General features: G+C 44.4%; 1 protein-coding gene across 2 annotated transcripts in view; it reads right to left on the bottom strand.

Annotated features, from left to right (window-relative positions):
* Window positions 1-8,668: 8,668 nt before the first annotated feature.
* SYN2 (synapsin II) overlaps window positions 8,669-26,068 on the bottom strand; it is a 202,401-nt gene continuing 185,001 nt past the window's right edge. The window contains exons 11-13 of one of the 2 annotated variants that reach the window (XM_060631789.3): window positions 16,609-16,669; window positions 12,080-12,299; window positions 8,669-9,571 (exon numbers count right to left, since the gene is read on the bottom strand). In XM_060631789.3, the coding sequence (XP_060487772.1) occupies window positions 9,436-9,571; window positions 12,080-12,299; window positions 16,609-16,669 (417 nt within the window). In that variant the 3' untranslated portion in view covers window positions 8,669-9,435. Of the gene's footprint in view, window positions 9,572-12,079; window positions 12,300-13,969; window positions 14,537-14,776; window positions 16,670-26,068 lie in introns of those variants that run through there. The other variant, XR_014137280.1, reaches the window with a different exon arrangement.

Below are 26,068 nucleotides of genomic sequence, written 5' to 3'. Positions count from 1 at the left end.
CAGTATATACTTGATGATTAACCAACCAATGTTGAATTAATTGCTTAATATCTTAGGTCTTTAGTTTTTTCATCTACAAAACCAGGAGATAAAGTAGATCCTCAAAATCTTCACCAGATGGAGCTAATTTGTGTCATGATTTGTAACTGTTCTGATGTCTGCAACTTACTATGAAATGCATTAAAAATGTAAGATTGATTGTTGGATGCATAGAGGGGTGGATAGATGTGGGATAAAGCAAGCATAATACAATGTGAATTGTGGAATATAGGTAGTGAGTATAAGGGTATTTCCTGTATAATTACTTCAACTAGCTGTGTATCTTAAAATTTTCAAAATACAATGTTGGGAAAAATATCTGGTTCAGAATAGCCTAAAACATAGACTTTGATAGATGAAAAGTGTAAGAAAATAATTCAACATAAAAAAAATCAACAAGAGTTCAAGATATGAATAGAACAAAGAGATGAAATAAATATACACATTTTAATAAAATTGTGTGAACTTGCAAAACATCTATGTAAGTAGTAGAAACAATAAGTGTATTCTAAGAGTTTAAAGGAGAGACAACAACCACAGACTACTCAGGTGGAAAAAAATGCTTCATGGAGTAGGTGATATTTCAGCTGGGTATTGAAGGATATGCATGATTTGGACAAGTAATGAAGAGAAAAAAAATAATTTTTAAGGAGCTGAAGATCGCCAAAAAAACAATAAAGTGAGCATATAGAGGAAGAATGCAAAAACAAGGACAGCTACATCAGCTTAGCTACAACTAAATATGGGGAAGATATGGTGGAAAAACAATAATAATGATAAATAAAATGTGTTAGAATTTTCTTTATATGTGTGCAATACCTGCACATAGCACTTTACATGCATTATCTCATACATATGTACTATTACAACTACAATCATTTCAAGTAATGAAACTAGGATTTAGAGAGGTTTAGTCATTTTGCCCAAGGTCACACAGTTAACAAGTGGTAGAACCCCCACTGAAACCAGATTTGTCTAACCCCCAAGCCCAAATACTTAACCATAGACGTAATGCCTCCCTGCTAAATTGAGGCCAGACTCTAGGTGGGCTTAACTACCAAGATAAAGAATTAGGGTTCCACTCTCTAACTGGAAATCCACTGAAAGATTTTGATAATCACAGATCTTAAAAGAAGTGTACCTTGCAGAAATAGGCAAGAGGTTGAAACCAGGAAGACCAATTAGGAGACTGAAACAATAAGAGGTATGAATAAAGGTCTTACCCCAGAATAATAGCTATGGAGACAGAATAGAGGAAAAGTCTTTAAGAAGAAATAATCTATTGACCGCTCACTGCTTTAGTGTTAAATATTCAAACCCAAAGTGTCTTTAGATCCCAGGAGTTATAGCGTGTTAGCTCAGTGAAACTCCAAAGGCAAATGAGCAGCCCAAATGTCATTCCAGTCTACTCATCAAGCCACTCAGATCTCAGGGTTGGTTTGAAGGTCTTCAGAGTATGGATAAGTCAGGTTTGGTTGAGCCATCTATAGGGCTCCTTTGGACACAGTCTTTCAACTCTCTATCATTACCATTACCATTAGCTCTAGAGTGGATCCAAGAATCCAAACCTGTTTCATCTCATCAGTAATCCAACAGAGCTAATAATGCCCCTTACTCAAGAATTGGATCTAGAACAACCAGGGTTTGTTAGGTGGTCACTGAACTTAACCTGATTCACTGGGATGGCTGTGGCTTTCTGTTGTGAAGGACTTAACTGAAGGGTGGATACTCTTATCAAAAGAGATATATATGGATATGGAAGTGGATGAAAATGAGAGGGGTGGCATTCCCTGGGGAACATTTATTTACACATGGCATGGGTTCCCTGGAACAGCTCTTTGGTGTTCCCTCCTCCCCTTTCTCTCTCAGGTTATTTGCTTGATAAAGGTGCCAGGCTGGGGAGTATGGACCATGAAACAAGAGAAAAAAAAAGATACCTGAAAATATGACCAATGGACGAGCACAAATGTGTGTGTGTTTGTGTGTGTGTGTGTGACTACATCAGTATCCAAGAAAGAAAGCAAGTTCTCAAAAAGTGATATGGTGTTGAATAGGGAAGTAACATCAGACAGAATCAATAATTGCATTATTTTCCCTACATGTTTACAATCAACAGGCTTTGAAGTCCAAGGAGATTTGTAGAAGGAAGAGTACCTTTCAAGTGGGAGTCCAAAGCTCACTCAGAAATCACATGTAATGAGATAGCTTCATGGGGCTGTTGTGAGAATCTAACAAAAAGATAGAAGACTCAGTGCTTTATAAACTGTAAAGTGCCTTTAAATTGCAAGGTGCTATATAAATTGTAAAATACTATACAAATGTAAGGGATGGTGATTATGAGTATTTGAGGAGAAAAACATTATTCTGAAAGTAGTCTGTGCTTGGCTTGAGAATTAGATAGTAATAAGGTTATTTTTAACAAACAATAGAATTTGCCTGTTGAAATGCATCGTCTCTCTGACAAAATCAGGAATCTTGATGAGGCTTGACATTTATTTCAAAGAGAAATAATTCCAAACATATGAGACTCCTTTAATGGGATTAGTTTCCTTCAGAACCAGTTTATAAACTACACAAATTTATCTCATTAATTTATAGTTACATTTTATTTTGAACCTTATATGTGATCTACCTTAATCATGAGAGTTGACCCCAAAAGAATTTTAAATGTTTAAAAAATTTTTAACGTTTTATTTCATTTTTTTGAGAGACAGAGCACGTGCAGGGAAGGGGCAGAGTGAGAGAATTCAAAGGAGGCTCCAGGCTCTGAGCTGTCAGCAGAGAGCCCAACATGGGGCTCATACTCATGAATCTCGAGATCATGACCTGAGCCAAAGTCAGGAGCTCAACTGACTGAGTCACCCAGGCACCCCTTAAGTGTTTTATTTAAATCAAAATTCACTCCCTAAAACAATGATTCTTAACTATTTTTTTTGTGTGTGTTGAGGACCTGCCAAAATGTGCAATATGCAGGACGGTTTGCATGGGAATCTGTATTTTCCCAGGTAATGAACTCCTGATCTTCCAATAATCACAGAAATTCAAATTTGAGGGTTACAGATCTGAGGGGAACCATTTTCTGAGCATAAGCAACAGGCTTGTTGGAATAAATGTTTAGGCTCCCAAAGGAATTGTTTGAAGGAAACCACACCACTATAGGAATGATCACATAGTATGAGTGTCTAAAATTTAGCCCATTAGAAGTCATCTGGGGTTTGTGTGGTCATTTCCATAGCTGCAGTGGTTTTGGCTGTGTGTGTGCATGTGCGTGTGTGCGTGTGCACGCTCATTGCTAGTGGGATGGATGCCTAGGGCAGCAGTATTTGCCCTTCAGGTGTCTTCCCTCAACTCAATATAACCAACTTAATCTTAAAAAGACATAGCCCTAGGAAAAGGCATCTAATGGGCTGAAATTGCCCTAGAGGCCCACCTGGTTACAGGAGATGAAGAAAAGCACGACTGACATTTTTTTAGCTGCTTCTGGAGGAGTCCTGGCCAAGGGGGGATTCCACTGGTGTTCTCTTCATGAGGCAGAGGATTTCTTGTGATCCTCTCATACGCCAACCACTGTTAGAACAGACTTTAGATTAATTAATTCATTTAATTATTTTTTTATTCAAGTATAACTAACATACAGTGTTATATTAGTTTCAGATATGCAATATAATAATCCAACAATTGTATATATTTTTCAGTGCTCATCAAGATAAGTGTACTCTTAATTTCCTTTATCTATTTCACCCATCCTCTCAGCCACATCCCCTCTGGCAACCACGAGTTTGTTCTCTGTACTTAAGAGTCTGTTCTGAGGCACCTGGGTGGCTCACTAGGTTGATCGTCCGACTTCGGCTCAGATCATGATCTCACAGTTTGTGAGTTCCAGCCCCACGCTGGGCTCTGTGCTGACAGCTCAGAGCCTGGAGCCTGCTTCAGATTCTGGGTCTCCCTCTCTCTCTGCTCCTCCCCCCACTTGTGCTCTGTCTCTCTCTTAAAAATAAATAAACACTAAAAAAAATTTGTTTAAAGAGTCTGGTTTTTGTTTGTTCCTTTTTTCCCTTCATTTGTTCATTTGTCTTATTTCTTAAATTCCACATGAGTGAAATCATATGGTATTTGTCTTTCTCTGACTTTTAAGTTTTCTTTTGAGAGAGAGAGGAAGAGAGAGAGAGAATGAATGGGGGAAGGGCAAAGAGAGAGGAGAGAATCCTGAGCAGGCTCCACACTATCAGCACAGAGTCTCATGCACAGCTTGAACCCACAAATTGTGAGATCATGACCTGAGCCAATATCAAGAGTTGGATGCTTAACTGACTGAAACACCCAGGCACCCCTTTATGACCCTTATTTCACTTAGCATTATACCCTCTAGGTCCATTCATGTTGTTGCAAATGGCAAGATTTCAATCTTTTTTATGGCTGAGTGATATTCCATAGTATATATAGACCACATCTTCTTTATCCATTCATCTACTGATGGATGCTTGGGTTGCTTCCCTATCTTGGCTATTGTAAATAATGCTGTAATAAACGTAGGGGTGCATATATCTTTTTGAATTAGTGCTTTCATTTTATTTGGGTAAATACTCAGTAGTGGAATTGCTGGATCATATGGTAATTCTATTTTTAATTTTTTGAGGAAACTCTATACTGTTTTCCACTGTGGCTATACCAGTTTGCATTCCCATCAACAGTGCACGAGGTTTCCCTTTTCTCCTCATCCTCGCCGACACTTATTTCTTGTTTTTGATTTTAGCCATTGTAACAGGTGTGAAGTGGTATTTCACTGTGGTTTTAATTTGCAATCCCCTAATTATTAGCAGTGTTGAGCATCTTTTCATGAGTTTTGGCCATTTGTATATGAAAAATGCCTATTCAGATCCTCTGCCCATTTTTTAAAAATTGGATTCTGTGTGTGTGTGTGTGTGTGTGTGTGTGTGTGTGTGTTGAGTTGTGTAAGTTCTTTATATACTTTGAATATTAACCCTTTATAGGATATATCACTTGCAAGTATCTTCTCCCATTCAGTAGATTACCTTTCTGTTTTGTTGATGGTTCCCTTTGCTGTGCAGAAGCTTTTTATTTTGGTGGGTCTCACTTGTTTAATTTGGCTTTTGTCTCATTTCCTTTGCCAGAGGAGGCATATCTAGAAAAATGTTTCAGAAGCCAATGTTAGAGAAATTACTGCCTGCTTTCTTCTAGGAATTTTATGGTATCAGCTCTCACATTTAGGCCTTTAATCTATTTTGAGTTTATTTTGTGTACAGTGTAAGAAAGTGGTGCAGGCTCATTCTTTTGCAGGCAGCTGTCCAGTTTTCCCAGCACCATTTCCTGAAGAGACTTAGCTTATTGAATTATTAAAATAATCTCCTCAGATTATAGAAAAGCTATAATCAAAGTCAACTAGCTAACAATTAGCAAAGACAGGATTTAAACCCATATTTGATTCCAGGCTCTTCCTGTGGCCCAGCATTGTCTCATCCCATTTCTTTCCTGGCCTCTGAAATGCTTTGTAAGCCTCTTCCTCCCAGGAGGGCTCCTGGAAATGAAACCCATTCATTTATCTCATGATGGACAGTGTCTCTAATGGCCCATCAGGCACCTAGGACTAAGAGTCATTACTGCTATTACTAACTTTCTTCATGACCTTGGCCAGTTCCTTAAGTTGCCTGGGCTTCAGTTTTCTCATCTGTAAAATGAGAGGACAGAACTAGATGAAATTTCCAGTTGTACAATTCAGTGACTGCATTCTGTGTGCTCACCCCATTTTCCCAGTGGCCACGTCTCCTCATCCTGTGGGCTGCTCACAGCTCACTAGTAAGGTGCCCCGTTCTCTGAACACCCAAGCTACAGGTATGCTCCACTCCCATAACACCTACTACTTGTCCATTTTACTGTTATTTCACTCATATTTTTCATACTCCTTCCGTATCTTATCTGAACTTAACTGGATTCCTCAAATATTTTTATTTAACTTCTATACAGTATTCCAATTTATGAGTAAATCACAATTTATGTTCTAATTCCCCCATGACAGAAAGTTGGTTGTTTCTATTTTGCACAAATGGTGCTGCAGCTAATATGCTTTTACTTGCCTCCTTGAGTACATGTGCAAGAGATTCTCTAGAATGAATGTCTAGAAATTATTGAATTATAGGGTTTGTGCATTAGATATTGCCAAATTGTTCCTCAAAGTGGCAGTACCAACATATGTTCCCACTTGCAGTGTGTGAGAGTTTTGTCTCCCATATCCTCACCAATACCTATCAAGCTTAATTTTTTTCCAAACTAACATTTTGACTGCATTTGTCTTATGACATTGGCCACTTTCTTCTTTATATTTGTATATATGCTACCTCCCCTACTGGATGGTAAACTTTATGAGAGCAGAATCTTTGCTTAACTCATTTTTATATTCTTCCTACAAAATGTATTGAGCTTGGTAAGTATACAATAAAGAGTTTTGAACAAATACATAAACAGAATTAATTCATCTTGACCCAAGGATATGGGGAGTTCCATGTGGTAGGGATGAGGTGTTCTATCTCTATTACTTTGGGGTAAAGATGTGGGTAGGGAATCCCCGTCAGCTGCAGAGATGGCTGTAGAGTGGTCACAATTGGCCTGCAGACTGAAGGCTTCAAGATCTATAGTGGACTATCACCAACCCTTAGGTCATTTTTTAACCATGGTATTCATCAAATATTTACTGATTGTTGCAAGTGGCAAATCTCTTAGTCTCTGGGGCCAGCTTTATTACGTACCAAGAGGGGTGTTTCAAAATGGAACTCCCCCACCTCTGGCCCCACTCCATTACTAAGAGTTGAATAGAATCCATGTGTCCTTTGGACCAGGGTGCTACATGACCTATAGTAAATGCCTCCCCTTTTTGTCACCCTAGCAGTTCCTGGCTGACTCATTTTCTAAATAAGCCACTTGTGGTTTTTGGTCTGACATCACATGTGAAAGAATGAGTAATTTTTTAAGAACCATAACTATATTCAATCAGAATAAGATATATTGTGTGTGTTACTCATGGTTCTAGGATGGGGGGTCAACACTGATAAGTTCTCCAACCTTCTCCCACCCCTCTGCTCCCTGGGGCCAACTGATAGAAGGTAAAGGAAGGAGGAAGGTATGGGTGCAAAGAATTTTTGTGTGTATTTCTTATTTTGCTTTCACATTATGTACCATTCAGTAAAACTACATCTTGTTTCCTTTGCCAGGTAAAATAAAAATAATACAGCAAAGCTGTCCAGGCCATGAGTTATACTGCTACACTGTGTGGGTTCAAATCCCAGCTCCACTGCTTATCAGCTGGGTGAACTTGAGCAGGTTATTGAATCTGGATGTGCCTCCATTTCTTCATTTGTAAAATAGTAACAATACCCATAATATAGGATTGTTGGAGGGAATAAATGAATTGATATATGCTAAGTACTTAGAATTGTGCCTGAAACTTAGTAAGCACTATGAAAGTGCTGGTACATATTTCTTTGACTCCATCACAATGTTTACGCTCATAGCAAGTGCTCAATAAATGCTTTTTGATTAATTAACACATCCTATTAAATATTTTTAGAATCAGGAGGGACATAAGTGACTACAAGTGGCAGACTCTTTGCTGGATATAGAAGTAACCCTGAAGGTCAATTCCCTGGAGTATAGGGAGTTCCCTGCCCCCACCTTTTTATTTAGTTTGTTAATAGTTTGTTCCCTAGTTATGTGTGTTGTTGAGGGAGGAGGGCTGCCATGCCCCCACACTCCCAGGGGTCACTCAGTGGGAAGTTCTACTTCTTGTTTTTTAAGTGTAAGAAGAAGGTAGCGTTCTGGATCCTTGAACCCTGAAATCATGGGCTGAATTAGAAAGGCGACACTAGTGTCAGACAACTTCACCTTCTGCCTTCTCAGCATCTACTGCTTGTGAGGAGGGTTAGCAAGATAGTGGCATTTGGCTGAAAGCTATTTTGCTGAGTTAGGATGGGTATGTGTAGGAAATTATATAGATATCATGTTAATATACTGATTTCCATTTATTAGTGCACATGTTGAGTTTATCTTCACAGTACTTGTGGTCTTCGGGAACCTACTCTTGTTGAAGAAGCCAGAGTGAAGTCCCTCAGAGCCCACCCTCAATCACAGGCCTCTTTCGGATGCCTGGGGCCAGGCCTGTGGGACTCCACTCATCAGAGCAGATGGGTCCAGCCTTGTTGGTACCACCATGTGGGTTTTAGCTGAGGAGCTTGATGGACCAGACAAGTAGGTCTAACTTGACTGCCCCAGGAGCAGGGTCCTATGCACATTAGAAAGGCTAAAAATTCAGTAAAACTGGTGGAAATGCTGAGTTACTGAAGAATGTTCAGTTGTCCTGCAGGAAACATTCACCGGGAGGTGTCAGGAGGCCCAGCGTAAGTGGCATCTAAAGGATAGCCATACTCTCAACCACTTGCAAACAGTCACTCACACATAAGCACATTCACAAACATACTGGCACAAACAGCTTCACTCTCCTGGACTTTTCCCTTCCCTACACTTGCAAGCACACACATATGCCTCACATACACTCTCTCAACCAAAAGGGTGGCCTAGGGGAGACCTCATGGCTGAATCAAATGCTGGTTAATGCTGCTGCTTTTATTACACCAAAGGTCTTAACATTTATTTGGAGATGAACACAAAACTTGGCATACTGCTGTTACAGTGGCATGCATTCTCTACAGTGCAGCTTCAGAGCTCAAGATCACTGCAGCACGCACATAAGAACTGCTCTCCAGAGGAGAGAAAAGGGGCGGGGAGTGCTGTAGATCTGTTCTCTCCAGAATCAACAGACTAAAGGTACTTTACTATGATAGTGGTGGAGGAATGTCTTGTGCTGGGCAGGTGTGTTTCAAACAGTGAACAGGTATGACAAAGGATCCAAGTGTGGGTAAGTTCCTAACACTTAGAGCCAAGAGCATTTTTGGGTAGGTGTATGCTCCCTAAACAGGCAGCACTGACTAAAGCGGGGGGCATGCTTAGCACTGCATCTGAGCTGGGTTAAGCTACCAAGAGTTCTCAGTGAAGGGAATTCTGGTTTCATGAAGAAGAGTAAGACATGATGGCACTATCACAATAAGGCCACTAAACTCACAGCGAATGATGACCTGAGAGGAAGCTGTCAGGACTACAGGAAAACAGCTCTATTCTACCTGAAGTCAGGTACCCTTTCCTGGTTAGGCACCTGCCCTGAGAGTTTCACATCGTCTTTTCTAAGCTACACAATATCACTTAGCACAACAGAGCAGAGGAAGGGGCACACACATCAAGGTCATGGGACATCACCACCAAGCATGGCTGACTATTGTCAAATGTCTCAGATGCCTTTCCCGGTGGGCTAGGTGCCCCAGTGTATCTGGAGAGCTAATCTGAAAAGAGGCTGGCAAAGGACTTCCTCAAGCTCCGGATGGTCTCCGCTTTGGCTTCATCCTCATTGGCTGAAGACCGGAAGAAGGAGGACTCAGAGAAGCTGAAGGCATTTGTCAGGGACTGCGACTTGCTTGAAGATAAAAACCAGAGAGAACATGAGAGGGGGTGTTCCCAGTGAGGCAGGGAAGGAGGGTGACATGAGGATACACAACCGAACCCCCACTCCCCCCCGAAAGGAGACCAGGGTGATGGAGGAGAAAGCCAGCAGTGGAGTGTTACCAAGACCCAGGGAGGCCCCTGTGCTATTACCCTCACCTTCAGTGCTGCTAAGACAGGAAAGGATGGGGGCAGCATGGGAGAGAGGAAGAAGGGGGAAAAAGAGAAGGGAGAGAGGGAGAAGGGGAAAAGAGAGAGAAGGGAAAGAAGGAGAAGGAGTGTGACTCATCTGTTCCTTTTATTTAATGCTGAACTAAAGGGCCCACAGGTTACATTTCAGAGTTCCTACTTGGTAAGGACTAATCTAGGAATCTCACACCCTTCCCTTCTAATGAAATATAGCAACTAGGGGACCCTAGACTCTGCACTCTCTTTCCCACCAACTGTCAAGTGGTGAAGTCATCAGAAGACCTGAGTCAAAGTCTTGGATCTGCCCTTCTCGCACTCTTGTGCTTCTCTGGGACTCGGTTTCTCATTTGTGAGGTCTTTATACTCTGCTTTTTTCTCTCATTCCAAGTAAACTTGGAATAAACAAATGTTTCAATTTATCTGTTCTTAAAATGGACATGACCGCCCTTATGGCCTTCCTTGGAGGAGCCCTGATATGAGGTCTGTGGGGTTCAGGGAATCCAGGGGCAAAAGAGAAACATACCAGGTGGACACATATGTGTATATGTGGATACATATTGGGTTTTCTAATTACAAACCCAAATCACACATTTTAGGGAGGAATTTTTCCCTTGAGAGACTAGAGATTCAGAGAGAAAAACTGTGAAGGCAAGAAGGTCAAGGGGAGACCAAGCCCAGCATTTGAGAAGATATGAGATCTGATAACTCTAGTGGTCTATCATATCTCCTTGACTTTCACTGTGTCTCTATCCTGATGGTTTTTGGCTGCAGAACTCTTCTCCTGGTGTCTTAGAACTCTCAGTCTTCCCTGAAATTTGGGGTGCAGACCCAGAAATTCCCTTCTACAGAGTGTGAGCAGTTTTTCTCCTGCAGTGACTGTAAATAAATGGCCTGTCTTTCATTAGGGTTGGGGGTGAGCCCCAACATGCTTGCCTCTGGGAGGGGGCCCTCTTCTGCATGTACAGCCAGGGGCACCACGTATAAGCCTCCTGCCTGTTGTCAGAGGCTGGCTCTATTCGATATTTCAGCCCAAAGGCAGTGGCAACCCAAAGATCTGCCCTCAGACTGGGGCCAGAGTTGGCTAATGAGAAGGCAGGAGAGATTTTAAAAGTCAGCACGCAGAAAACAATCGTATTGAGGGGAGGTTATGGGGCAGGTGAGATGTGAAATGTGCCACCAGCTAGAGCTGGGGAGCAGGAGTGGGTGATGCCCCTCCAGTCATGAGGGCTGAAAGACCTAGAGAGAGCAGTTATCTGGATGACCTGAACCCTAATCCTGGCTCTGCTACTAACTGACAAAGTGGTTTTGAAAAAGAAAATTAACCAAATCTCTCTGAGCAGTTTACTCATCTCTACAATGCCTAGACTATCTCTAAGTGCCTCCCTTTCCTCCCTCCCTGAAGATTCCAATCACCTCACTCTGAGAAGCACTGGTGGGTCACTCCCATCCCCACAAGGCTACAGCTGTCTCTGCTGCAGTGATGACAGGGGTCTATTTGGGGACAGTACGGAGAGGTGTCTCTGGTTCTGGGGAAGAGGGTAGAACTGACCACCATCCTCACCTAGATGCTGTCTATCCCAAGTACAGCATTACTGTTTTCTAGGGGCCCTCAGTTCTTCCTCTGAAGCAGGGCAGTGTGGTGAGGGCTTGCAGGGCAGTGTGGTGAGGGCTTCTACGGAGTGAGGAAGCCCAAGAAGATGGAGTTCCTCGGGGTATCTATCTGGGCCCTCCTCTGACCATAACCAGAAACCAAGCTCCTTCTGACAAAGCTGAAGGTAAAAAGTTGAAATGGATTTAACTACTTCCCCCTTTTCCTTCTGGGCAGGCTTGCTGATTGCACACCCTAAACTGTGAGTCAGAGGCAGGAAAGAGGATTTTTTTTTCTTTTTAATTTTGAAAGAGAGAGAGACACACACACAGAAAAGGAATGGAAAAAAAGAGTGGGAGACAGGATTTAAAAAAAAGAGAAAGAAACAACAACCCTAAGCTAATATAAGAATAGGAAAGGGGGCAGTAACTCTGCCTTGTTGGTATTCCCCAGGAAGAAAGGGGAGGGTTTGTACTTCTGGCTAGACCTTAGACTTTCACTTCCCTCTTTCCTACCCTCCCTGATCAACCCCAACCATGCCCCCAACCAAAAAAATAACCCAGAACCAAAACCCCAAAAAAGCCCCACAAAAATATCTGTAGAAGGAAGCCTGATTGAAGGTGCTTTCTAGCAGCTCTGAAGCCTAAGTCCTGTGAGGAGGGGCAGGAAGGGGAGAGGGGAAGGAGCTGCTGAGTCGTCTCTTACTTGAGCTGTGGGTGAGGCTGGGGCTTCTGTGGTGGAGCAGCCGGGGGTGGCTGGACCTCTGCCAGGGAGCTGCTGCTGGAGGGTGCATCTCCGTGGGTGGTGGAGGAAGAAGAGGAGGAGGAGGAAGAGGAGGAAGGTGGCAGTGATGGTCCAGGGGGAGGCCGGCGTGGAGGCAGCACCTTGCCTGGGGGTTGCATTCCTTGGGGTTGCCCAGGGCCCCCTAGGTTCAGTACAAGAAAAACTTCATAATTTAACCATATCAAAGGGTTTCCTTATTAGAATCTACGTCTTATGGGGTGGGGTTAGTTAATTACCAAAAGGATAAGCTCTATTATGAGAAGCCACCCAGAGGCTCTGAAGGGCTCCAGAGCCAGTCCCTGGCTTCCCCCATTCATCCAACCACCACTAGCTCCACCTCAGAGACACAGCCCCTCAGGCACAGAAGTCAGGACAGGGAAGAAACCATGACAGGAGCAGCCCTTCAGAGGCAAGCTCTTTTACAGAAATCCTCCCAGACCACAGGGAGCCCAACCCTCCTCTCCAGAGGTTCCTTAGGTATAGGGCAACCCACCCCATGCAGGCCTAGAAGGCCTCGAGTTCCACGCAGCAGACATAGTACAGGGCAGTGGAAAGAGCACAGGGCTGGGCGTCAGAAAAACCAAGACAGAGTCTACTAGTGACTCCCTGAGCAAGTCAGCAAACTACTCTGCACCTTGGTGTTTACAACCATAAAACTATTAAAAAGTAACCCCTAGTCTTAGTTGTCTTTCAGACAGTGTTCAGGTAGTGTTTCAAAGATGTTAATGGACCAGAAAGTTCTTCAAAAAGCATTGTGTGCTTTATGACCATTGATGATCACAGACTTGTGATGGTTTTACCCAGCTGGTCTTTGTCCGGCTCCTGACCTGCACATGTCTGATTGTCACGCCCCGCCCCACCAGAGCTTCATTTTAACATTAGCCCATGCACATGACTAGGGTCAATCCTTTGTTTCCATGTGCTCTTTTGCCCCTTAGTACCATCCTCAGGGGGCTCCATTCCCTCCCAGATGTATGTGGTGGAAATTTTCCAGAAACCCAAGTCCTATGCTCCCCTGGGGATGTTGTGGGCACCATCTGGCAAAGAGCCCCACCTGCCCCCCAAAGGGTAGGGATACTGTTCTCCCAGCATGAGACAGAAAACCATCTGGTGGCCTGGAGAGAAAAAAAGGCCATCCTTCCTCTGGGGCTTGTCAGGCAGTAAGTGTGATACCTGATTGCTCAGATTTTGCTAAGGGCGTTCCTGTACTCAAAAGTCAAAAGATGTCCCCATCAGTGCATACTGACTAGTGGAAATGATGCATAATTGGTCGGAGAGATCCAATTTCTCAGTCTCATTCCCAGAGTCCACATTCATGGGCCCGCTGTAAGGAGTGGGCTTCTAGAAACTCAGGAGAAGCTAAGAGTTGTGTTGTAACTTAGTTTCCTAGAAACACCAGAATACCCATACCCTCTAGAGAGGCAGATTTATACATCTACAACACTGTGCACCCATGATCATCAGCCCATCTCCCTACCACATGGCATGGGCTCCACTTTATCAATTACCAGTAAATACCAGGGTTAGTTATACATAAATAAATACATAAAGGAATAAAGAAATGGAGTTTTGCATTGAAAACTTGAAGTTCCAAGTTCAAATCAGATAACCAGTGAAGATGAAGACGAAAGATCAGCATATTCCACGTTAACCAGTTCTGCCTCTTCCAAAGTTTGGCATCGTTTGTATTATAGCCTTTTCTTGTAAAGTACAGCAGGTTGATAGCTCAGCCTCTTGTACCAGGAACCTGAATTCTTTCCCACTTGTACAGAGATGCTTGAATAGCCAGAAACTTTACAACTTAACACTGAAGACAGATATAACTTTTCCTTTATTGCACATTAAGCTGTACAAGAGAGTCACAAAAGAGAGGTACTTAAATCACTCTTCCAGCATTGGCTGAGGTTCTCCCAGCTGGATCGGTACAAAAAAAGGGGACAACATCAGAAAAGAAATGGGTACAAAACACCTGAACAGCAATCCTATACTGTGACACGGATGTCCCCCAGGCCACAGAGTTGTTCCTTAGCATGCTGCCTGAGGGCACATAATAGTCAGGATACGCTGCCTGCTTGCATTTGGCAGTAGGAGCCCTAATCAGTTTCTCCCCGACCTGAGAGACCTTGGCTAAAGCCACCCTGGAGCCTGACTGAATTCAAATGGCAACTTTGTATTTGTGGCTCACAAATGTCACATGAAAAGCACCTAGATGTTCACACTGATAACATGCAGAGAAGCAACACCACTATCAGCTCACTGCTTGGACAAAAAATAATAATAAATAATAAGTAAAAAATAAATAAAAGGTATTCCTCCATTCTGGGAAATGTTGCTTTATTCCTTTCTACCATTTCATCAGATTGGGAGGTATTTAAGGACCTGATTCTTTTTTTTTTTAATTTTTTTTTTTCAACGTTTATTTATTTTTGGGACAGAGAGAGACAGAGCATGAACGGGGGAGGGACAGAGAGAGAGGGAGACACAGAATCGGAAACAGGCTCCAGGCTCTGAGCCATCAGCCCAGAGCCTGACGCGGGGCTCGAACTCACGGACCGTGAGATCGTGACCTGGCTGAAGTCGGACGCTTAACCGACTGCGCCACCCAGGCGCCCCAAGGACCTGATTCTTATGCAACCCACCTGGAAGTGCGTAAATGCATATGTGTATATATTTACAACAGATCGACCATCACCACCATCATCTAAGGGAGGGGTCACAGATGAGAACACTCACACTCAGTGCATTTCCCTGTAGCCTCAGAATTTGCCAGCAACCCAAGGAGAAACTGGGGCACGTGCCCCTGGACACATAAATCATACTATCGGCACTATTTATTCCTCCGACCTGGAATCCAGAACAGTAACATGTCAGTATAGAAGTGAGAGGAATGTGAAAGTAGAGCTAGAAGCATTTCTCTAAAATGCAAACTGCTAGCATGATCTCCCACGGACCATCATGCCAGAGGAGACCACTCAGTGCCCATCCCAACCTGGCTAGGAGATGGCAGGAGGAGGCACTGAAGCCGAGGCCTGCTTTAAATACCTGCCTCATCACTGCCCAGGAACTGTGTGTCAGAGGAAAGAGGGCAAACTGGTAAGGTTTCTTCAAGAGCCATGGCTGTGGAGCTTCTGCCCCAAACACACACAAGCTAAAATTGGAGACAGTTCTTCCCAGGAAAAAGAAAAACCCTCATTCTCTGACTTCTGGAGGGCTCTTGTCAGAGCTGGAAATGAAAGCAGGAGTCCACCTCAGACTTCTGTAGCAGTGTACCCGCTCTGTGAAATGGGACATTTTTTATTTGGTCTCATGATGCCTAGGGAGAGGCCAAGAGCACAGTGGCTGAATCCTTCTCAGACTTTCAGTAGCTTCCTGCATCCTATGTCCAAAATCACTACAGAATCATCTCTGTACATAGGTCAAGCTTTGGGGAATAAAAAGCAGCCTCAGTTTCACAGAAGCGCATAATATGGCCAATTCAGAAACAGCAACAAAGAAGAAACAACTTAGGGGGACTGAGATCAACACACAGAAAATACTCACAAGTTCACTTTGATATTGCACATCAGCGGCCCCATTTTTTTTTTTTTTGTCTAATCTCATAGCTAATTAGTTAATAATAAAAAAGAAGGTACACTTCGATGTAAAATACAGAACACATTCCTGGAAATAGCTTGTTCTTTATATTTCATGTCATCACTAAAAACACAAGAGCTCTACAGGCACAGCCAGCCTATTCACATAAACTCAAACTGCACCAAATTTTTAGCAAATGGAGAAAAAGGTGGATGCCTTCAGATTCAACGGATGAAGCTATGGAAATTAGACCTTGAAAATCTCTTAAACTTCTATTTACCCTAGTCATGCAGAAAGGAAGCAAAAAGCACAATTCATTGAAGATCCCAAGCACACTCATGGAGGTAAGCAGGGGGTGGGGGGGTGCTTTAATCTGAGTCTGGGGGGGAGAAGGAGAGGAGTTGGGTTTTATTTTTGTGGTCTTTGTTTCTCCCCTGTCCACCCCCCTCAGTTCTATTTCACCCCACATTATGTAATACTTTAAAAAATACTATCAAACCACCCAGAAGATAGTCACACTGGACTTGGGAGAGGCACAATTCTTTTGTACACTGTTGACAAACAGCCCTGGAATCACAAGTTATACAGAGAAACATAAGTGAGCATTACAAGCACGAACAGGAACAGGTAAACAACCAGACAGAGGAGCTGACACTGCATAGGAAAACACAGTCCAGTCAGCATTGAAAGAACGCAGAAACGGCACCACTGGGGGGTGGGGGGAGTGTTGCTCCCCTCCCCGCTTTCCTTTCTTTCCTTGTTTGTTTTTGGCTTAAAATTTCTGCTTTGAAAAATGAACTACCAATCACTTTAAGAAGCTTGGACTTGTTTGGGCCCTACTGCAATGCCATTACAGTCGAGAATATACTGTAAACAACCTTGAGGGGCTGGCCGCTGAGGTGGGGTCTTGCTTGAGTCCGGATCCTTAAGTGTTCCACTCTGGAAGACAAAATGCAAAAGAGATAAAAACAAAACTCTGAGCAGATTCCAAAGAGAAACCCTGTGGCTCCATGGCATGAGTGTAGTGGGATCTGATGGGATCCATGGGATCTGGCCTAGAGGCTTCTGTTGTTCCAGAAATGCCTCAAGGGAGATCTCAACATCTGGAGTGTTGCTGGGGCACAGGTCTAGGGGGTCTGGGCCTTAGTCCCATACTGGTAGGCAGTGCCCCCCTCCCCGCTTCTCATTTCCCTCCCTTTTAGACGTATTCTGTTCAGAAGCTTTGAATCTTCTAACAGCATCTGGTTTCTTCTCTGGTGGCTGCCTCCTGTCCAGTTTCCCCTCATACTCATGGCCCGGCTTCCTGAAGGAAAGATCAACACCAAACTCCAGAGAGTGGGTTGCCTTAGGCGATTCCAAGGGTCCTGAGAGCAGGGGCTGGACTAGATGACTAGCCTAGACTTGCTTCACTTCTTCTGTGGAGTTAATTCTGGGGTGGGATCAGCTCTGGGCTGGCTCTGGGGTCAGATCCACTCTTCGGGCTGCACTGGAACCCCCACAGGGAAGGACTTAAAGGAGGGGGCAGTAGTCTGTTTCCCCCCACCCCAGAAACCCTTCTTACCCAGAGGGAAGCAGTAAGATGTTAATGCTAGTAAAAGTGCTCAAGGCCAGGCTGTTTTTCCTTCTCAGATAGCATAATCACATTTTACCCAATAACATGGCTCCACTCCCAAGCTCCCTCTCCTCCCAGCTAGGATTCTGATTATGCCCAGACAGGATCAAATATGCACGTGACTTCAGTTTGTCTTACATTTGAATTAAGGCAGTGAGGACTTGGAGCTTAAATTCAGTAAAAGGGAAATGGTCTGTAAAACCTAAGGGCTGCCAAGTGTGCTGATGGTGATGTCACAGAGGGAGCTGCAAGGGCAAGGCTGTGAAATGGGCTGAGAATGTCATTAGCATTCTCCCACTTCCTCTTTCAGTGCCCCTCGGCCCTACTCCCACATGAAAACCATCTCTCCTCCTGTTCCTTATTTCCTATGGGCCTCTGATTCTTACCATCAGTCTCTTCTCCTGCCTATTAAGGCCTGTTTTCAGCTCCACTCAAGGAGAGCCAAAGTGTTACCCTCTCCAGTGTCATGGTCTTTAACAACCTTGCTTAAAACTGTTCTACTAAGAGGATTTGGGGCAGTGGGAGGCAGGGGGCCTTTGAAATGTCCTTAGCGCCACCACATCAGAGGGTGTGTGTTCTATCTACATTCCCCACCCCCTCACAGATCACAGCAAGCAATCGCACCAATACTTTCCCTCCCCTTCTTCCAAGCCTTGTCATGGGGTCCATGCTTGTTCTGAGCTCTGGCACCAAAATACCCACACCCAACACACCAGCTAGAGACCACACCATCCAGTCAGCAGCAAGACCCATCAGCTTTTCTCTCTCAACATCTAAGATTCACCACCTTCTTCTAACCAATGCTGGTCAGGCCTGTACCATTTCTTGCTTAGACTACTAGACTCCTAGTACTAGTACTCCTACTACTTTACCACTACCAAAATAGTCTCCTCTCTCTCCAATCTATTCTCTCCATGCCTACCTGCTGTTCTCCTATACTCCTTTCCTAATTGTGTCACTTTACTGCTCTAAGTAATTTATAGCTAATGCTCATATGTGCCAGGTAACATACTGGGAACTTTCATGCAGTATTGCCAAAAACCTCATAAGACCTCTATGAGGTAGATGCTATTATTATCAACATCTCTAATTTTTAGATAAGGAAATTGAGGCCTAGCTAAGTCATGTAATTTTCACAGAGTCACACAGTAGAGGCTGATGCAGCTGGGCTGTGAGGCCAGGCAGTCTGATGCTCATATTTTCTTCCCATTACCAGCAAGATGACAACCACATCCTTCAGGCTGACATCCAAAACTTGCTTCAGCATGGTTGGAATTGACCTTCCTAGCCTTCCCTTTGCCTCATGCCCTAAACACACCTGTTCCCTCTAGGCCTGACCCCTCACTGTTTATTCTCTAGGGTAGGCCACTCCATTGTTTGTGCTGATTATCTTCCAGGAATGCCTTTTCTCCTGTTCTACCAATCCCATCCAACACATCCTAGAGGTTTAAGTCACTTTCTACCTCATCCTTGAAACCTTTCGACTGTGATGTCTTCTCTGAAATCCTGAAACAGCACTTTGGAGACTCATACTACTGAAGAGAGCCTTTGTTTTTATCCTGAAGACTGGGGATGATGCCCCCAAGAAGACAGATGCTTCAGAGAACTATGTGTCTTCATCTTCTCTTGAATTTCCAACAAATACAATGCCCATGGTTTTCAAAGAAAAAGTGGGATATAAGGCCTGGTACAGGAACTATTTATTTAAAAAATTCAAACAGTTGGAATCAGGAATATTTTGGAAAATTCAAGACTATCAAAATTTTACCAACAGCGTCAAGCACAGGGCTGAGTATAATAAGATATCCTTAATAAATGCTTGTTAAATAAATGAACATGCAAACACAGTAACAGTGAAAATCCAAAAAGGACTAGAGTATAAGTCTTTAGAAGACAAATGTTGTTAAATCATAGAAGTTAAATTGTATTGAATTTGGTATCAAATCCAGTGAGCAGCTCTGGAAATGTTCAAGTTAGGGAATTAAAATTGAGGCCAGCAGAGGTATCTGCCTGTATATCAGGTACAGAAGATAAAATTAAAACAAGCCTCAAAGAATCAGAAATTGCTTCCACCAAGACCACCTAACCCAGCTGAAGTCAGGGAAACCTTAGGCCCAAGGGTTCTTTCTCACTGTGATCTCTTCTCTCTCAACCTGGCTGCCAACTGGAGAAGTCTGGGGCCAGGATACAGTGTCTGGTAATGGGTGCACCAGGATAGCAGGATAGCCTTTCTACCTGGGCTTCTCACATGCTCTGACTAGGTTGGGCATCAGCCCCACGTCCCAACACACACACACACACACACACACACACACACACACACACACACACACTGCTGCCTAGGTCTCCAGCAGCAAGTCTTTAAGATTGGGCAGCAGAGTGATTGAGGAATTTAGGTTTTTTGGGTTGGGAAGAACTTGGGTTCGATTCAAATCTGCCACTAACTAGCTTTGTGACCTTGGGCAAGTTATTTCACTCCTCTGCACCCATCTTTCTTCAAAAGAAGTGAGATTATCTATCTATCTATCTATCTACCTACCTACCTATAAGCATTTGACCCTGGTAGGTGCTAAGTAAATGCAGCAGATGATGGTCATGGTGATGCTGATAAGGAATTTCTTCTGAAACTCTGTCTTACTCCCATGATGGAATACCCCCTGCAGTGCTCTATTCCTAGGCTTTGGAGAACTTTATTTAATTGTGATAACAAAGCCTCCTCTGGGCTCCCTGACAAGCCATCAGTGTTATGCCCTCTAATTGACTGAAAAGGATACTCAGATGAAAGACACCAAATTCATACAGTTTGTGGAGCCACTAGACTGTCTCTTGCCAGTTCCCTTTCCCCAAGGCCTCACCTCATACCACTGACTGCTGCCAATCACCTCAGACATTGATCAAGAATAGCTTAAGATGTTCTCCTCTCAGAGAATTGTTATTTTCAGATAGGGCTATGGAAGACCATATAACAAGAGAGCAGAGCCAGGGCCAATGGGCAAAAGCTCTGGAAAAGTAGACTTTCAGTTACAGGAAGAACTTTACATAGCGAAAACAGTAGAAGAGGCTATCTTGGGAGGTGGGTGTGTTCAGCAGAGGCTAGAGAATTACCTGACAAAGATATTGTAGAGATATTCTTTCACTAAACATGAGATAGATTAGGTGAACACCATGGTTCCTTGTATCCTGACAGTTTATGATTCTGGTGGCAGGGTGTGTTGGGGGGGAGGGACTTTAAAATCCCATAGATTAAACTCTAATGGTAGAACACCAGACACTGACTGGATGACTTGACACGGGTAATCATACCAATGAAAGCTGGCCCTGGCTCTTCTCAGCCTAAGAAATATAAAAATAAGACACCCAAGGATAAACTGAGCCCAAAAGTTTCACTTCTAAAAGCTTCAGAGAAAGAGCTCCCAGAGGCGGTCCTTTGAGCTGGAGCCTGGGAATATGCTTTGGCCACCCTTGTCTGGCGCCTAGGGAGCTTCTCCCTTCCCTGGCTCCACTGAGGTTGTGGACTGAAGACTTCCCAGGGACTATGTGGGGCAGGACGAGAGTCCCCTAGGACTGTCCCTTACCAGGCTGAGACTCTCTGGCTCCGCCCACAAGCCTTCCATCTGTTGGGGCTGAGGGGTATTCCCGTGGGGTTTGGCTACCATGGGATCTGTCTCCAGTCACCAAGAACTGCCTGGGATGCTTAATTCCACAGAAGTCTGGCCACTCTGGCGTCACTGCCAAAGTCTGGCCTATAGCCAGCCCACAGCAGGAGCTCATGGCCAGACTGAGCTACGGTTTCCCTCAGGAAGTTGAGTTGACTCAAACAGGTAAGAACGTGTAGTCCAGTGCTTGTGCCCAGCTGCACTCAAAAAAGAAGGGGGGAATAAATGGCCTTACAGCCCCTTAAGGGGAAAAAACAAACAAACAAACAACCCTGGGCTTATAGAATGACAAAAAGCTCAGAGGTTGTCCATTTACAATGCCGTTGCCAAAAAATTTTACGCTAGAGAGGCTTCAGAAAGGGAAGTCACAGGTTCACTGCTCTTTGGGCTGATAAGCCCCACAAGAGAGCACTGCAACCAATTCTGGTGCTTCTTTAAGGGTGACACCAGTGGAATTAAAATGGGTACATGGAACACACAGGATGGTGAAAAGTGTGGAAATGACATCTTTCCTCATGTGACTTTGAGAAAGTTACTTAATCTCTGAGTCTCAGTTTTTTAAATAGGCAGATTAGAAGGACTAAGTGAGGTAACCGTGGAAACACCTAGGACTGAGTAGAAAATCAAAGTTAGTCAAATGTAAATCTGATCAAGGTCAAGGGCTAGCTTGGGTTATAATGATCTTCCTGGCCTTAGAGGTGTTTAAACAGGGCCAGGACAAACTCTGATCAGAGATACTGTGGAGGACGTCATCAAGTTGAAGCCAGAGGTCTTCTACAAGCTGTTCTGTCTCTGGGATTCCATTAATTCTTTCATGCATTTTTCATTTCTCTAGGTGTCTGAGATAGGAGACAAGCCTTTCTTAGCTGCAGAGTCTTGAGCCCAGCAAGATGCCAGGGCTACTGGGCCTGAGCAGAGGCACAGGCTTTGAGGGCCTTGGCAAGTAGAGGGCTGCTGCTCTCCATCAAAGCTGGTTGGGCTGGTATCCCACTCTGATGAACCCATTGGGCTTTAGTAATCTGAGAAATCAGGGAGACAGGAGAGAGGCAGGTATAGCTCAGAGGCTCCTCTAGGTTGGCTAAGTTTAGCACTTGGTTTTCAGGAAAGCAAGGGTTTCCCTTACACAAGGTCACAAAGGCCCAGCTCTCTCCATTCTTACCTTCCCCTGTGCTCTGGTGGGGACATGAAAAAGGCATAGTGCCTATTATTGTAGACCACTACCTGAACTGTGGATCAGAAGATCCAGCACTCCTGTGTGACTGTGTGACTCTGGAGAAGTCATTTGCATTCTCTTTGCTGATGTATGAAACAGAGATAGAAATACCAGCCCAAACCATTTCACATAGGGTGGTGAGGCTCAAAATAGTGACTGTGCTTTGTAAACTGTACAGTGCTAGGCAAGGCATTGGTATATGTGACCATCATTACTATTATTTAAATAATAATAAATATCAATCCAAAGGAATGCAGCTTTAATGAAGCTCTAGAATTTCATGTGTCAATGGAGAAAGTATTGTTGGGTGGCTTCCTTTCACCTGGTGCACAGTGGCTCAGTATGTAGGGGATTCTGGGTTAGGCTATACCATGCCCTCTGTATTATCACTAACTTGTTCCAGTGAGGCCCCTGAAGATGCAGAAAAGTCATTTCAGAAACAGTAAATATTAGCTGTTGAGGTAAATGGACAGGCAATCACAGTCTAGGAGAAAAAGCAAGCCCATGGATGAGGGTTTGTGGGGTTTTGTCAAAGGCACCTTTAACTTGCTACCCTGTGGCTTTCAGCAGACAAGCTGGGAGACAGGAGCTCCTATCTGAGGTCCCAGCAGGACGGAAAGCTGAGGAAGGAAAGACACTGAGTGACTCAACTTTTCAGAGTTGTTGGCCCGAGTCCAGCTGCCCCCACCAAGGAGGAAGGCCTGTGCTTGCTCAGCATATCTGAGACAGGAAATTGGGAAAGGGTCTCAGGGTCTGGCCCCAGGAAAGAGGCCAGGCCAAGCTCCTTGCCGGACACGCCACAGAGCTATTCTGATCAGCTCCCCCAGGCTCTGCTCCCCCGGTCTAAGACCCCAGGGGGAATGAGGCAGCAGGAAGGAATGTGGTTGGGAGGTTGTAGGTTCAGTTAGAGCAAAGGGGACAGCATGTTTTCAGGCACCTTGGGATCTTTCTGAGATCACCCCAGCAGTCACCAGTGCCCACCTTCCTTCCTCGGAAAGTTATAAAAGGTTCCCAAGGATGAGCTCTTCTTCCTCCTCCTTTCACGAGGGAAATTGCTACTCTGAGGGCAGAGCTCATCTCCTGGATTGGGGCCCTCCCATGATCAGTGATTTCCTAAGGACATAAGAAGTGTCCCACGGGGGCAATCCATGAGACCTATGGAGGCACTGAGGGCCAGGTCACCCGAGGTCAGAATGTCAGCTTCAAGTGATTAAAGATGTCCCTTAAAAGTTAAGACAGCCTGAAAATAGTCAGTTTCCCTTAATAGTCTGCTAAAGGATCTGGTCACTAGTGACTTTATCTGAACCTGCTTCAAATCTCACATTTTCAGCTTATACTCACTGGGGAACTAATTCCCTAAAGCCAGTCCTGCTGTGGGAAGCAGGAAGACCTTTCATTTGTCCTAAATTTACTTCTAAGCTATGTGAGTCCCTCTTAGTCTCATGTTTGGGATCTGAGTTGCATCCCTTCACTAACTGCATGGCACTTTAGACCCCACTGAAACCCCTTCTCAGTCTTTGTGTCCTTGTATTCAAGAGACTTCATCTTTTTGAGCCTCTGTGGCTAGAAAGACCTGGCTGGAAATGTTTTCAGTATCTCTTTAGTCCAGAGAACCAGTAAAAAGGACTGGTAGAATGTCCCACCAGAGGCCACAGGCTGCAGGTCTGTGGGCCTCAGTCTTTCGGTTCTGAAGTCTCATCACTGCCCTTTCCAGGTCTGTGGCTAGTACACAGCATCTCAGATCTGGAAAGGGATTTTAAGCTACCTGCACCAACAGCCCTAGCCCCCAGCCCACACTTTCACCATAGCCCTGACATGTACTCATCTTGCCCCTGCAAGAACATCAGCAGTGACGTGGCAGCCACACACACCAGTTCCCAGGGCAGCCATTTCCTCTCCTAGTGTTAGTTTACTCCTGTCTTCCAGCAGGTTTGCCTTTGGGCACCAGGCACCAGAGACCTGAAGGTACTCAGTCATGGGCTCCTTGAGAGTATTGCTATTCAACTGGATCTCCTTTAACATTAAGTCGTTGATTTGCCAAATGCCCCAACCCCCATATTCTTTCCTCTGAGCACATTCTTAGAGTTAGAGGTTGTCCTTGTTTCTACTGTGATTCTCAGACTGGAAACCACATTGCAGTTGTGGTCTGATCAGCTCAAGGTAGGGGAAGAGGCTCATTTTCCTCCCGGACACCATATGTGTACTAAATACTTCCAAAGGCTGAGTCTTAGAATCACTTCTCCTGGGTATAACCTGCAAGCCAAACAGAAAGCTCATTGGTGTCTGAAATCCCTGCATTAGCAATTCAGCCCTTTGACTCCGGAAGACATTACAGGAAACTTTAAAAAGTGGAAGCAGTGTGGTGGGGTATGAACAAAGATTCACCACCTGAAGGAGAGCACCAGGATCCCACCTCTGCTGGCGTGACCTGAAGCTTTGTCTACCCGAAGTTCTCTCCTTGGTTCCCAGTAGTCTCAGGAGCAGCATACACCTCTCCAGAGCCCCAGGCTCAACTCAGATCCCAGAAGACAGACCCCAAGGGTTGGTGAATGTGTGGAGGGGATGCAAGGGCATGGCCTATAGGAAGGTTTCAAAAGTATATAGCCTGGAGGCTTTGGCCATCACTGGCCACCAGGTGTCACTGCCACCTTGAGAACAGTCTCCCAAAAGCACTTCAGAGTCACTTGCCCTGGCCAACTCTTAGGGCAGCTCCAAAGCTGGCAGTACAGCCAATCTGAGGCCAGGTTGTCATTAGCCAGATAAGGCTTTGCCACTTGCCTCCCTGCCCTCAGCAACATAGCAGTGCCTTTTACAACCCTGCCCCTATTCCTTCGAACTGGGCACAGCAGCTAGCTTGAGTCTGCTCAAACGACTTTGCTCTTTGTCTTCTATAATTAGTCTGTCTCAGGCTAGGAGGCTGGCTGACAACAAGGTAAGGTGTGCCCTCTACTCACCTCCCCCTCAGCCTCCTTTAGGTGCTCTTCTAGAGTCAAAGAAATGAGAGCTGTAACAGTAGAGCTGCAGACAAGGATAGAGAGGGAGAAAGAGAAAGGTAGATAAATTGTCCTGGTCTTGACCTAGAATACTGGGCAAGAAGCAGCTCTTAGGGCTTGTGACTCAGGCCAGAAGTTCTTTCAGCCTGAGCTGCCAGAGCCATGGAAGAAAGCGGCCAGCAAGAGGGGTCTGATTGTGAGGAATGGAATGTGACTTAATGACAGCACCTAAGGTCTCAGTGTACTGTACAGAGTTCTGGCTGGGACCCAGGTAATGTCCCTTGGCTTATAGCCCTTCTATTTTCACACTACCAAAATCACTCACAGGATCCTGACACCAACTCTAATATGCTTTAAGGGCTGTTAAAGACACTTATTCCATCTGGGAACTCATTCAACAAATATCTACTGCAATACCATATCAAGGGGAGGAGAAGGAGGATTGGTTGCCTGGGTAGGAGGAGTATTTTAGTCACTGTCATTTGCATAGAATTGCTATCACATAACGATAATAAAAAGCAGACAGACTTAGTTTTGTTATTGTTAACTTTTCTACTGAGGACTGTCTGTATCTGGCCACATCACTCTCGCCCACTCCTCAGTATACTCATGATGTATTCAGTGGCTACAAATTACCAGCTACTCTGCAGGCCCTAGAGACACAGCAGTGAACAGACCCCTACTCTCCAGATCCTTACATGCTACTGGAAGAGTCAAAGGCATAAACAGATGAGAATGATTTTAGCTGATAGCAAGAGCTATGCAGCAAATTCAAGAAGCGGGGGTGGTAGCCGGTGGTACCTTCGGATTGGATGGTTGAGGCAATTTCAGTTGTACTGTCATGAAGGAGCCAGCCATGCAAAA

Source organism: Panthera onca, chromosome A2, assembly GCF_046562875.1.
Source record: "Panthera onca isolate mPanOnc1 chromosome A2, mPanOnc1 haplotype 2, whole genome shotgun sequence".
In the NCBI taxonomy this organism is placed as follows: domain Eukaryota; kingdom Metazoa; phylum Chordata; class Mammalia; order Carnivora; family Felidae; genus Panthera; species Panthera onca.
The sequence above is the reverse complement of the archived record's forward strand: the minus strand, read 5'-3'. Positions and strand labels throughout refer to the sequence as shown.